Source organism: Fistularia commersonii, chromosome 23 (genome assembly GCF_037954325.1).
Source record: "Fistularia commersonii isolate RoL2024-O1a breed Wild chromosome 23, RoL_Fcom_v1.0, whole genome shotgun sequence".
Taxonomy (NCBI): Eukaryota; Metazoa; Chordata; class Actinopteri; order Syngnathiformes; family Fistulariidae; genus Fistularia; species Fistularia commersonii.
In genome coordinates, this window is record NC_141306.1 from 2930182 (window position 1) to 2943592 (window position 13411).

The 13411-nt window shown below is 38.8% G+C and overlaps 1 protein-coding gene across 1 annotated transcript; it reads right to left on the minus strand.

Moving 5' to 3' along the window:
• Window positions 1-3890: 3890 nt before the first annotated feature.
• On the minus strand, window positions 3891-13411 carry ndor1 (NADPH dependent diflavin oxidoreductase 1). The gene is made up of 15 exons (XM_086170848.1): window positions 13295-13411; window positions 12289-12428; window positions 10696-10773; window positions 10282-10379; window positions 10100-10198; window positions 9108-9209; window positions 8817-9020; window positions 8602-8729; window positions 7486-7697; window positions 7295-7402; window positions 7091-7202; window positions 5832-5978; window positions 5616-5734; window positions 4884-4978; window positions 3891-4281 (listed from the first exon to the last, which is right to left on the minus strand). Exons 2-15 carry the CDS (start codon window positions 12421-12423, stop codon window positions 4137-4139), a joined length of 1782 nt encoding a protein of 593 aa, XP_086026974.1. The 5' UTR covers window positions 12424-12428; window positions 13295-13411; the 3' UTR covers window positions 3891-4136.

A 13411-nucleotide genomic window follows, 5' to 3' on the forward strand; every position in this document is an offset into this window, starting at 1 on the left:
TCTCTGTACCCGTGTGGTCTGTTCACATCGACCTCCTGAGCTTAAGTGTTCTTCAAATCCAGAAAGACTCACATCTTTCAAACCTCATGTTCTAAAGTAATTTCATCTCTCAGCGTGTTCTTTTGTATTTACCTAAAAGTGAGGTCATTTAAAGGAAAGTGGTTCCTTATCAAGTTAGAGAATCATTCAGCGTTGTCATACTAACAGCAAACTGCTATTGAAAGAGGTAATGCTGAAAAGAATCAGATGAAAGTAGAGAAAAAGTAGAAAATAGGATCTAAATATGTTGTAAAATATGTAATTTCAAGGGATTTTATACACTGGACTATTAGATGTAAAGAAAACGTTAGATGTAGGAAATACCGAATGAAAAGGAGGAAATAGCCTGAAAATAAATACATTAAAGAAAGAAAAATGCCCAATAATATTTTGATATAAAAACTATGTGAATATGTGTATATATGTATAATGAAAAATATATATAAAAGTAGCTGTATCTGTGTGTATATATATATATATATATATATATATATATATATATACACACACACACACACACACATATATATATACACAGGTTAATGTATACATGTGTATGTATATGTGGATGGACATAATATGTATGTGTATAAATGTATGTGTGTCTGTATATATGTAAACACACATATTCACATATGGATATATATGCATGTATATATTTTGTGTGTATATATATATAAAAACAAACATATTTATACATGTATATATACATACCTCTATACATATAGACACCCATACACATGTAAATATATATGCATACATATATATATACATACATAAACATATTCATGCGTACATATATTTGTAGGTTTATATATATTATTCTGAATACATATAAATATATGTACATAACTATATATGTATGTATATATGTATAAATATATACATACATATGTTTATATAGGTATATATAAATCTATGTGTGTATATGTATGGTGAAAAATACATATACTCATATAAATACATTAACCATTTATATACAGAAATACATAAATATGTACATACACATGTAAACATACATGTATACATTCACATCTACATTCATGTATATATATATATTTATATTTACATGCATTTCTATACATATACAAATAAATACATATATGTATTCATAGATATAAACATATAAACATACATCTATGTATACATATATATACAAATATATATTTACATACATATATACTTATACACATACATACATATATACACATATCTTTACATATATACACATATATACATTATTGTACAAATTAACATGTATATTTGTATGTACTTATATATGTATGTATATATATATATGTGTTTATTATATATGCTTGTAAGGTATCTATATATGTATATGGATATAGATGTATGCATATATAACTTATGTGTCTACATATATACACAATATATATAAAAAATGAATGTATGTAAAAAAGTATATATGCACATGTATGTGCATAAATATATGTATATACATGTCTATGTATGTAAATGTATGTATGATTTAATATGTAAATGTATACACACATAAGTAAATGAATAAAAATACAGACAAACATATATAATTCTAAATATATACATGTATGTATGATTATGTTTATTTACATCTATTTGTATGTATATATATATATACATACATATATATACACATCTATATATATGTGGGGATTTATGTATGTATATATGTGTATACACAGAAACACACTATATGTATACACACAAATATATACATATGTTCATATACAGATGTGTATATTGTATATATATATATACTTGCTTTTATATATACACATAGGTACATACACATACATATATATATATACATACATAAGTATATATGTACATATACAATTATACATACATCTTATACATACAATTATATATACATACAATTATACATACACATGTATACATACAGCCGCACGGAATCTTCAGTCTTTGTAGTTACAGTTAACAGTTAGGACAATTCATATTTCATTGTATTTCTTATTCTTCCTCCTTTCTACTATTATCTATTATCTATTATAGTCTCTATCCCTGTACGGAGGTAAAACCCACTTTTCGAGACATCATTTCCAAAATTAATAGTAGCTAGTCCAGTCAGTCGGTCTGATCTTCGATTGGCATTTGCTTCGGAGATCGTGTGTGATCATGACGTCATGAAGTGAAATCAAGCTGCCTTCCAGGTCAAAAAACACCAACAAGTTTGAAATCAAGGTTCACAGTAGCGGCGGCTTACCTGTTGTAATTCCCACTTTGCCCACTAGATGTCGCTGTTTCACCCCGCTGGCGGACAAAGGGGGCACATCACATGTAAACCAGGCCTCGATTATACACAACACTTTATATCTGTATATTTTTGAATCTGATGTGAATATATCGATGACGTGGATCTGATAGAGGTCAGTCTCTATCCTTGTACGGAGGTTAAACCCACTTTTCGAGATATCATTTCCAAAACTAATAATAGATAGTCCAGTCAATCGGTCTGATCTTCGATTGGCATTTGCGTCGGAGATCGTGTGTGATCATGACGTCATGAAGTGAAATCAAGCTGCCTTCCAGGTCCCAAAACACGAACAAGTTTGAAATCAAGGTTCAGAGCAGCGGCGTACATGTTGTAATTCTCAGTTTGTCCACTAGATGTCGCTGTTTCACCCCGTGGGCGGACAAACACGTAAACCAGGCCTCGATTATACACAACACTTTATATCTGTATATTTTTGGATCTGATGTGAATGAATCAATACCATGGGTCTGATGGAGGTCAGTCTTTATCTCTGTCAGGAAGTAAAACCCAAATTTCAAGATATCCTTTCCAAAATTAACCTTCGATCGTTCAGTCAATCGGTCTGATCTTCGATTGGCATTTGCGTCGGAGATCGTGTGTGATCATGACGTCATGAAGTGAAATCAAGCTGCCTTCCAGGTCAAAAAACACGAACAAGTTTGAAATCACGGTTCAGAGCAGCGGCGTGATTCCCAGTTTGTCCACTAGAGGTCGCTGTTTCTTCGCGATGACGTCATGACCGTGACCCCGCGGTCATGACGCAGGGTCACGGAGGGGCGCGCCGGCCCAGGCCGGGAACGGAGCAGGTCAAAGCCCCCGTGCCGCCCGGTAGCGGGATCGCGCCCGTGAATAGTCGCCGCGGAGCAGCCTGAGACATCCGGCGAAACGCAGACTTTTTACACACTCTCTTTCACTGGAAACACACACACCGGCAGCACCGTATCACACACACTCTCACACACTTCATACATCTTCTATTCAAGTTAGACAACCCGCGGCTCTTCCATCTTTACGCTGCGGCTCCGAGTGGCTTGGGAAAATACATTTTAAATATTTAATTGAAGTGTATTTCATTTGTGTTAATTCCCTTTTTTAACTTTTAGTTCTAGGTTGGAAGATTATTGTGATCTTGAAATATTAAATAAAATATATTTATTATTTTTAGCCGCTCAAAATAACACTCGCAGAAGCCGGTATACCCGCCAGCCGGTAAAGTCCCGAATTGCAGATGCTGTGCGCGGAAGTTCAGGAGCAGAAGTCCCATAAACCAGGTAAAATAAATATTTATGAAGATATTTTGCAAATCTTTATTTTTTATTGTTTACTGACACAGTGATTTTTAGACACATATGTCTATATACATATACACACATATGTCTATATATAGATATGTATATATATATATATGTATATATATATACACACACACACACACGCATGCATATATATATATATATATATATATGTGTGTATATACATATATATTTGTACCCTAAAACTGCATGTTCGCTGTCCATAAAACTTGCAAGTTGACCGCTGAATTCTAGCAGCTTGTGATTGAAATAAAAATGGCACCTTTTCTGGCGGAGTTTGCTTTATGCTTTATTTAGTGTATTTTGTGGCTATGTGTGTGTGTGTGTGTGTGTGTGTGTGGGAGGAGCAGTCTGAGAGGTTCTGTGTATGTTCACATTTGTTGTCATGACAACAGCATGTTCGTCCCATAAATAGATCCATTACTGGAGATGGCGAGGCGCGGTGAGGCCACAAGAACACAGTGTGGTTAAGGTGAATGCTTTTCTTGGTTTACGCCCCCAGCGAACGATCAGGACCAGGTCTCGCTCTGGAGGCGTCCGGTCTTCTCCATGGCTGCCAGCATCTGCTCGCTGTCGTCGGCGGAGAGGCTCCCCTCTCGCTGAAATACCGTCTTCAACGCCTCGCGCACAGCGGCCGGCATCTCTTTCGCATTTCTGCAGGGAAACCAGAACAGTGTGTGTTGAAGCAGACTATTTATTTTCACATTTTTTCCATTATTGTTCTCCAAACACTAAAACTGGAATTAATTTTTAACTTCATTCAGTTTTGCAAATTTTTTCACCACTCATTTTGGAAATACGTAAAAAAAAATATGAAATTGCCAAGAAATTAGCTTTGAAAAAATCAACAAAAAATTAGTAATATAATACTATATTACTTTAATATAATAAGCATCACAACTTTTCAGCTTTTTAGATATTAGCTGGAACAAAAAAAAATCTTAAAATCTATTAATATTTGAATAACACCTATCAATCTATCAATCTATTTATCTATCAAGATATAAAAATGTAACGTGTCATTATTCATCCCACAGTGGGGACATTTTAATTTACACAACAAGAAAAGTGGACAATGAAACAGAGGTAGTAAGGGCGATAAATGTAATAAGTTAAATAAAAGATGATTAAATTCAATTAATTAAAAAAGATAATCATTTATTAAATATCTCTCAAGCTGCCCCCTGGGATCTGCTTTAACTACTTTTGCAGAAGCAGCAGCTGAACTTGGCATCACATTTTCACCCCAAACTCACCCGGCGATATAAAAATAGGCCCCTCGCTTGGCCAGGAGGTCCCACAGGAGTGAGGCGTTTTCCCGCACGCGCTGCTGCACATAAACCTTCTCTTCCTGCACCAATGAAGACACAAAAACACACAAAAACAGACTTCATCTCTCCAGGCCATAAATGATAATCTGTAAAAAAAAATTATAAAAAAATGAAAAAGAAATGAAAAATGAAAGAAATTATATTTATGGCTGTAAGTACAGCGAAAGAAAAGGCACATTTCTCTTGCACTTTTCTAATATTCTTACTTGTCATGTTTACTTTCTTCACAAAATACTTCAAACTTGCTGGAATTTATCAAAAAGAAAAAAAAAAAACAGATTTTCAGGAAGTAATTGCCTCAAATCAGAAAAAGAAAATGAAAGAACCCTATAAAAATTTGGTAAAATAGCTATGAAATGAGCAAATAAGTGAAGACATTTCTGGAAAATGTAAAAGACGGTGTCAGAATATCCACAGGTAAATTCCCAAATATGAGGAGAAAACATTTGATCAGGAAGAAAAAAAAAAGCCTCCCGATCAGCAAGTAAGTGATGGAAAACCTGTGAGAAAAATTCAAAAACCTGCAGAAATTGCATGAAAGTGTTCTAGCGTTTTGATCTATTTCTGCCATTTAAGTCATTATATCAGTCCATTTTCTAAAAAAAAACAAAAACACGCAAATAATTGTAACTTCATCCTTAGCGGCGGCGGTCGGACCTGGTCTCGCGAGAAAGCTGTGAATAGGGTCAGACGTCCAGCCGCCACCATCGCCTCCCACTCCGACCTGAAGTAGAAGTCCTTGGACTCGGAGCGGCAGCCGAAGAAAAGGACGTTGCCTGAGCAGCGGGAGGGGAGAGGACACGGGGAAGTGTGTGATTGCGTGAACAAAAAATAAAAAATAAAGAGCTGAAGTCAAGGTGATTTCCCTCTCACCTGTTTTGCCCTGAGCGATCCTCTCCTGCAAGGCCGAGCGGAAGGGCGCCACTCCCGTCCCCGGCCCGACCAGGATCACCGGGATGTCGCCGCCTGGGGGAAACGTCAGGGTCCCCTTCTTCACCCACAGAGGGACGTGCACGTCTCCTAACACACACACACACACACACACACACACACACGATCGCCCGTTACGGATCCGGCCGATCACTGACTCTTTTTTTTTGTCATCATAAACGTGGGAAAATACAGCAAGGTTGCGATTTTCAATTCATATTTTCAATTACAATTACAATTCATATTTCATTGTATTTCTTATACAATTCATATTTCATTACATTATATTTCTTATTCTTCCTCCTTTCTACTATTATCTATTACTGTTATGTTTTTTTACTTGAAACTCTGGCACAACAATTTCCTTCGGGATTAATAAAGTTGTTCTCATCTCATCTCTCATTTTGACGTGTTCCTGTTTGGACGAGTTTGTGTTTTATAAAATATAATATAATAAATGGCCCCTTGGTTTGAGAGACGTGACATTTAAGGAGATCCAGGAGTGTTTTTTTTTTTCTTCAAAATTTCCCACAGACAAGAAAACACCAGGAGCCAATAAATCCTTAGATAAAAGTATAACATAAAATACAGTGAGTTGCAGTTATGAAATCAAAACGAAATTCTATTACTGCATGCGACAAAAACATTTTGAACTCCCCCCAAAAAAGGAAAAAAAAGGAAAAAAAAACAACTCAAGTATTTAAGGTTTACAAATAGAATACTCAATGTCTGTTTTAAACTTCCTTGTATTTAGGAAATAAGTTTATATATATATTTAATACGCTGTTTGCATAACTCTATCCTGTATAGTGCAGTCGGCTACAAATGCAAATTTAAATAAATCACTTAACACCACAAAATATACATTTTCAAAAGAAACGGCCGATAAAAATTGCAGTGTCTCCAGATCAGGGCTGCAAAAGCTCTAAAAATGGCGTTGCCGGTAGCTGTCGAATGACCTTCAAATTTAGAATTACAATTTAAAAAAAAAAAAAAAATTACGCCCTCAAATAAAATTAATCTTAGATAAGATGAGGTAGACGTTATTGATCCCAAGGCCGGGAATATTAAATTAAATTAATTCTTAAAAGATATAATTTATTTTCCAAAGCCACAAGGAGCAGCACCTCCGCTTTAGACCCAAAATGTTGAATCATTTTTTTTTCTTTTTACATCCTTATTAAACAGACCATCAGACAGACCTCGAGGGTCCAGGGACGCCAGCCAGGAGGAGCAAAGGCCTCTGCGCGGTTTCCAAATCTTGGTCTTGTACTGGACCACCGCGACCAGGATGTGCAGCCTGCGGGGATGGGCCTGCGCGGAGTCACATTAAAACGACGCGGCTCAAACAACGAGACTTTTTGAAACGGTATCCGGGGGGATCGGACGGAGACGGACGGACGAACCAGGAGGGAGGAGGCGATGGAGAAGGAGCGGGGTTGGATCTGGGGGAAGAGGTCCAGCAGGTAGTCCGCCGTGAGCCTCGCCGTGGTGTGAGGGAAGTCCGCCAAGACCTGCGGCGGCGGCGGCGGCGCGTTATCAACTTCAGGGATTCGGGAAGGATTCTGTCGTAGTTGTTTTAGCTTTTGTCTCTCACCTCCAGCGACGTGCGTCGGAGCCGGTTGCAGTAGGTGTGCAGATCCTCCTGGCCCGCGGACGAGCTGAAATCAGCCAGCTTCTCCTGCTCCAGCTCGTTGGTGGAGAAGGTCCACAGCGTCTCGAAGAAGGAGCGGCGGGGCACGGCAGAGATGTCCAGGTGGCTCTCCACCAGGTGGCGCACCGTGCACGGCTGAGGGAGTCTGGCTGGGACTGACACACACACACACACACACACACACACATAGAAGTGTCACTCAAAAACACATGAGTGGGTGGAGGTCACCTGAGCTTCACAAGGACTGTGTGTAAAAGATCCAGATTGAGGGATGGAAAATTCACTATTATTTACATGAATGAGATTGAAATGGTTGTGATTTTGATGAGAATCAAGTTGTAACTTTAAATAATAATGTAGTCGTTTCAAGGCTACAAAACAAAATAGAGTCTTAATAATATGTGAACAAATCAGCTTGAAAGGGTCACAATACTTGAATGACATTGGAATGGAAAGCATGATCGAAGCAGTTATTCAACAAAACAATGAGAATTAAATATATTTATCCTTTCAGTCATTATTTATATTACTAAATCTGCACTCAAAGTGTCGGAGGGGGCAGAGACTATCACAGGAAGTAAAAACAAAATAGGAATGAAACAGTCTTTATGTTATGTGGAAAAAAAATATCGGCTTAAAAGGGTCACAAAACTTGAATGGCATTGGAACGGAAAGCAGTTATTACAAAAAACAATGAGAATTAAATTTATTTATTCTTTCAGTCATGATTTACATGACTAAATTTACACTCCAAATGTAGGAGGGGGGGGGCGGAGTCTATCCCAGCTGTCATTGGTTGAGAGCCAGGTTCAGCCTGGACCAATCACAGAGCCCCTTATAGAGACGTTCACCTTCTCATTCACATGTTTTGACAATTTAGGGTCTTCCAAAGAACCTTCTTCGTGCTGTGAGGCTAAACGGCTAACGTCAGCGCCACCGCCGAGAACATACATTGTAAGAATATTTCTTACATGTTAAATAGTTTGAAATACAACACGATAAAAAGGAATGATATGACAGTAAAATTGCAACATATTATTTACACACACAAACACCAACCTGCTGAGTTGCCAGTGGGTGAGAGGGTGAAGGTGGCGTTTGGATCCAACCTCAGCAACTCACAGAACTGCTGGACGTCCTCTGCTGAGTTGCGGGGATACATCATCACCACGTCGCCTGCCGTGAACCTGCGCGGCAAAAACGCGACAACGTTGACCTACGCCCTTCATTTTTTTGGCCTTTGCACATAACGATGTAAAAGCTCGGTCGCTCACTCCATGTTGGATCCGGTGATGTCGAACTCGATGTGCCGAACGTCCTGGAAGTGCTGGGCGTCCGTCACTCTTGTGTTGGCCAGCAGTCGGGCAGGAAACGGGTGGAGCTGGGAGGGGACGGCCGTCTCTACGGGGATTCGCGGCCTGACCGACGTCTTCTCCTCCGCGCCGTCCAGGAAGTGGAAGGTGTAAGTTGGAGGGAGCCTGTCGCCGGGAAGAGGCGGGGGTCTATGAGCTTAGAGCGGGGGCGCGCCTCGGATTGGTCGGAACAGAAGCGGCGGGGAAACTGACCGCTCGTCATCCCTCAGCGGAGCGGCGCCGGCGGGGACCGGGTGCAGGGCCAGCGCTCGCTGCCAGAACGTGACGAGCCACGGGTCGATCACGGCGTCGGCCCTGTTTTTTCCAACGCAGTCGGGGAGACGTGAAAGTTCACAATCATTTCAGGGCCGACACACCACAATAAGAGTTTCTTTTGAATCGTTTTAAAAACATCTTCATTTTCAATGAATAATTTTACCTCATCTAAAAATCAACTAACTCACAGAGTATAATAAAATATAATAAAAATAGAATAATAAAATAAAAAGGATAATAAAATATAATAAAAATAGAATAATAAAATAAAAAGGATAATAAAATATAATAAAAATAGAATAATAAAATAAAAATAATACCTTGGCAGTAAAATTGAAAAAATAATAATAGTGAGATTAAATACAATATGGAGTAAAAACACTCTATTATATCATACATTGTATTATACTATATATTATTATTATAAATTGCAATTTCTTAATGGTTTCCTATCAGTCTATTTTTAAATCATCACCAAAATAAGATAAGATAAGAACAACTTTATTTATCCCGAAGGAAATTGTTGTGCCAGAGTTTCAAGCAAAACATAACAATAATAGATAATAGAAGGAAGGAGGGAGAATAAGAAATACAATGAAATATAAAGTGTCAAAGTTAAGGCTATCAAGTGTTTTAAAGTCTTAAAAAGCCCAAACATTTGAATATTCCCTTCGGCTGAAGGAAGAGGAATTAAAAAGTCTGTTAGCCTCAGGTAGGAAAGACCTCCTGTGGCGTTCAGTGGAGCTCCTCGGTGTTATTTAATGGTTTTAATTCTGGCACAACAATTTCCTTCGGGATTAATAAAGTTGTTCTCATCTCATCTCATCTCATTATCAATCTACGACTGAATGGTCAATGGTCAATAAGCTCAATGGTCAATAAGGGTTTTTTTTCCATGCATCCCATAATGCTCAGCCGCGGCCGCTCACCCGAGGTCGTGCTGATCGTCTGCCAGCCCGATGGGCAGCAGGACGTCGGCCCCGAGCTGCAGGAGACGCTTGTGGAGTTTCTTGGCCACGAAGTTGAACCTGCGGCGGGAGGCGGTTTTCAGTGAAACGTGCCGAGGCGGGATGAACGTGACCTGCGGCGTCGGGCTGAAGGGGCCACCGACTTCGGATAAGACGAGTCGCCGAGGCCGAGGACGGCGCAGTCCAGCCGGCACAGAGACCCGGCGGGGAGGGACTTCCTGAAGAGAAACTTCCAGAAGTTCTTGGAGAAGAGGACAGAATGAGACAGAGTGAAAGCGCCGTTATATTTGAATGAAAATGAGCACCACTACAACCTGACGTGTTGGAATTTTACAAGTTTAAAAATATAAAAATAAAACACGTCAAGAGAACTGACAAGACTTTATCAGACTGAAGAGTAAAATAAATTAGTTTAATTTTAATTTGATTTTTTTATTCTCGTTGCTGCTACCCCACGTGCCACCCATTAGCCCCTCGGGAACAAATAAGGTTTTTCTAATCACATCTTGGTTCTACTGGTGATGAGTCAGACCTCATGTTGAAGGTAAAACCTTTACCTTCATGTTGTCGGGAGGGTCTCCTTGGCCGGTGGTGGCGCACACGAACAGAACCAGAGACTCGGAGATCAGGTTCGCCTGTCGGATCGGGAAATCACACACAGCCGGGTTTCACCTCAATGAGCTGCTCACGCTATTTAGATTCTCTGTATGTGTGAACGTATGCCAGTATTGACATAATAATAACATTGACTTTGACAACAACCCACCTGCTACTTTGTTTTCCTGTTTGCTGTTAAGGGATAATTTGCATCTAACCTTCATTGATTTGAATTTGTGGATTTCCCTTCAATTTCCCTGCATTACGTTTAGAGTTTTGCTTTTAACGCAATGAATGTCCTCCTTCAATTTTTTTTGCGTGATTTTTGCTTCTATGGCAATGTGAGACCAAGGAGACAATTTTTTCATCATCATACTTTATATCCAGTTGGAAAGCTGATTCATTCATTCATTCATTCATTCATTTACTGTATAGGGTTGCTGAAACCTAACCCAGCTGTCATTGGACGACAAGACGTGCAACTATTCACCCTCTCATTCGATGATTTGAGCAATTTTGGATCTCCAACTAACATAATGCACGGTTTTGGACTGAGAGAGGATGAGAGAGGAAAACCAGAAAATTCAGAGGAAAGCCACGCAGTCCAGGTAGAAAGTTGACAGTTTTAAATAGATGTGCACACAGCTTCAGTCCAGAGAGTGGAACTGTGTACCAAACACAATTAAACAACTACCACTTTACAAAACATTTCAGAAACATTTGCGAGAATGGTTGATGAACACATTTACATGCACACACTAAAGCCTGTCCTCTCTCATCGTCCATTTGACCGCTCACTGTATATTTTGTAAATATCATATTTTATTTGTTATATTTGTGTAAAGTGTCAGGGGTACTATGTGATAGAAGACTTTCAGCCAGAATAAAAGGAAAGGTGTACAAGACAGTGGTGAGACCAGCGATGATGTATGGACTAGAAACTGTTACAATGACCAAAAGACAGCAGGCAGAACTAGAGGTTGCAGAGATGAAGATGTTGAGGTTCTCTTTGGGAGTGACCAGGATGGAGAGGATCAGGAATGAGTCTATCAGAGGAACAGCACATGTTCGATGTTTTGGAGAGAAGGTCAGAAGGTGACTGAGATGGTTGGGTCATGTACAGAGGAGGGATAGAGAATATATTGGTATTTGGATGCTGGAATTGGAGCTGCCAGGCAAGAGGTCTCGAGGAAGACCAAAGAGAAGATTTATGGACGTAGTGAGAGAAGATATGAAGGTAGTTGGTGTGAGAGAGGAGGATACAGAGAATAGGGTTAGATGGAGAAAGTTGATTGGCTGTGGCGACCCCTGACGGGAAAAGCCGAAAGAAGAAGAAGAAGATTTGTTATATTTGTGTTGCTGTTGTGTCCAACAATGTATGCCTTTATTTTATTGCCATTTTTGACATCACGGCCAGGGGACTACAAATGAAAAATAGCCTCTTTGGCTAATTCTGGCTTTTTTACTCCTATTTTATTCATGTGTTTTATGAAATTGCATTGTCCCCTTTTAAAATAAACTAATTTTTTTCAATTAAAAAACCAAGCACTCACCACGTTATATTCATCCAGGGGCAAGACTTGAACCCGCAGTCGCCGCCTCAGCGCCTGCCTCATGATCCTCTGAGCCGTGTCCTGGGCCGTCCCCGTCTGGCTCCCGTACAGGATCAGGAGGGTGGGAGTCTCCATGACGGCTGAGGGAAACGGTCATTACAAAAAAAAAAAAAAATGCTGAGTTGACTCAGAAAGTCAGGGATCCTTAGAGGAAAAGTAGTACGGAAGAAACAAACACATTAAGTACCGCAATGATTATACTCCTCTTGTATTTATTTTGAAATTATAGTCCTTACACGGAAAACCTCTTATGGGTATGTTTTTCAAAAGACTTTCAAAACCAACCGGTACTGTAATTTGAAATATCATTAATTTCAAATTACACACAGTCTGTATTTACTAACGTTTTCATGCAGCTTTTGGGCTTTTTCCTTAGAAATAACACATCAGATCATTAAGTTTAGCATTATTTGACATCTGCCATAATCAATAGCTATTACGTGCGGTTTTGTCATATAATTACATATACTAATCTTAGTATTATTACATATTTCTACGCTCCAAAAAAAGGACATATTTAATCTAAATTATTAACTATTTAAGCCAAAAAGAAATCACAAAGGAAAAGATATCTTGCGGTTCTGTTTCCTCTCACGATGACCTTGAGATACTTTACATGTTCTTTACATGTTCAATTACATTAAAACAGTGAAAAAGGGGGGGAAACGGAACGTTGTCCCTTTTAGCAAGACGCTTTATTTTAAGGACAAAATGTACAATCGTTAGCTGAGGTGGTATTTCGACACTTCGCCGAGATATTCAGCAATATCATCATTATATTTGCTAATGCTTTGCGTTGTTTTTCTGTGTGAGGTTACCCAACATGAAATTCCTTGAATCTCACAGATTTTGCCTCCCCGAAGACACGGCTAACAATCCTTCGCAGTGCATTTAATTCCTTTATAAATAAAAATAATATGAAAAAGTAAAGTTAGAAGACACTTACAGTGGATGTTTCTCAACTGTGACACCGAATGTGGTGTAAAATCGGTAAATTATTCCTCTGAACGGCAAATGAAGCTAGTCATTGTGACTAGTAACGTCACACTTTACGGCAGCGTTG

Coding starts and splice junctions, on each gene's coding strand:
- ndor1 (XM_086170848.1), bottom strand. CDS start 12,423: ATGGAGACTCCCACCCTCCTGATCCTGTACGGGAGCCAGACGGGGACG. Junction 9,021..9,107: donor CCGCTGAGGGATGACGAGCG/GTCAGTTTCCCC, acceptor TCCCGGCGACAG/GCTCCCTCCAACTTACACCT. Junction 7,203..7,294: donor CCATCGCCTCCTCCCTCCTG/GTTCGTCCGTCC, acceptor GACTCCGCGCAG/GCCCATCCCCGCAGGCTGCA.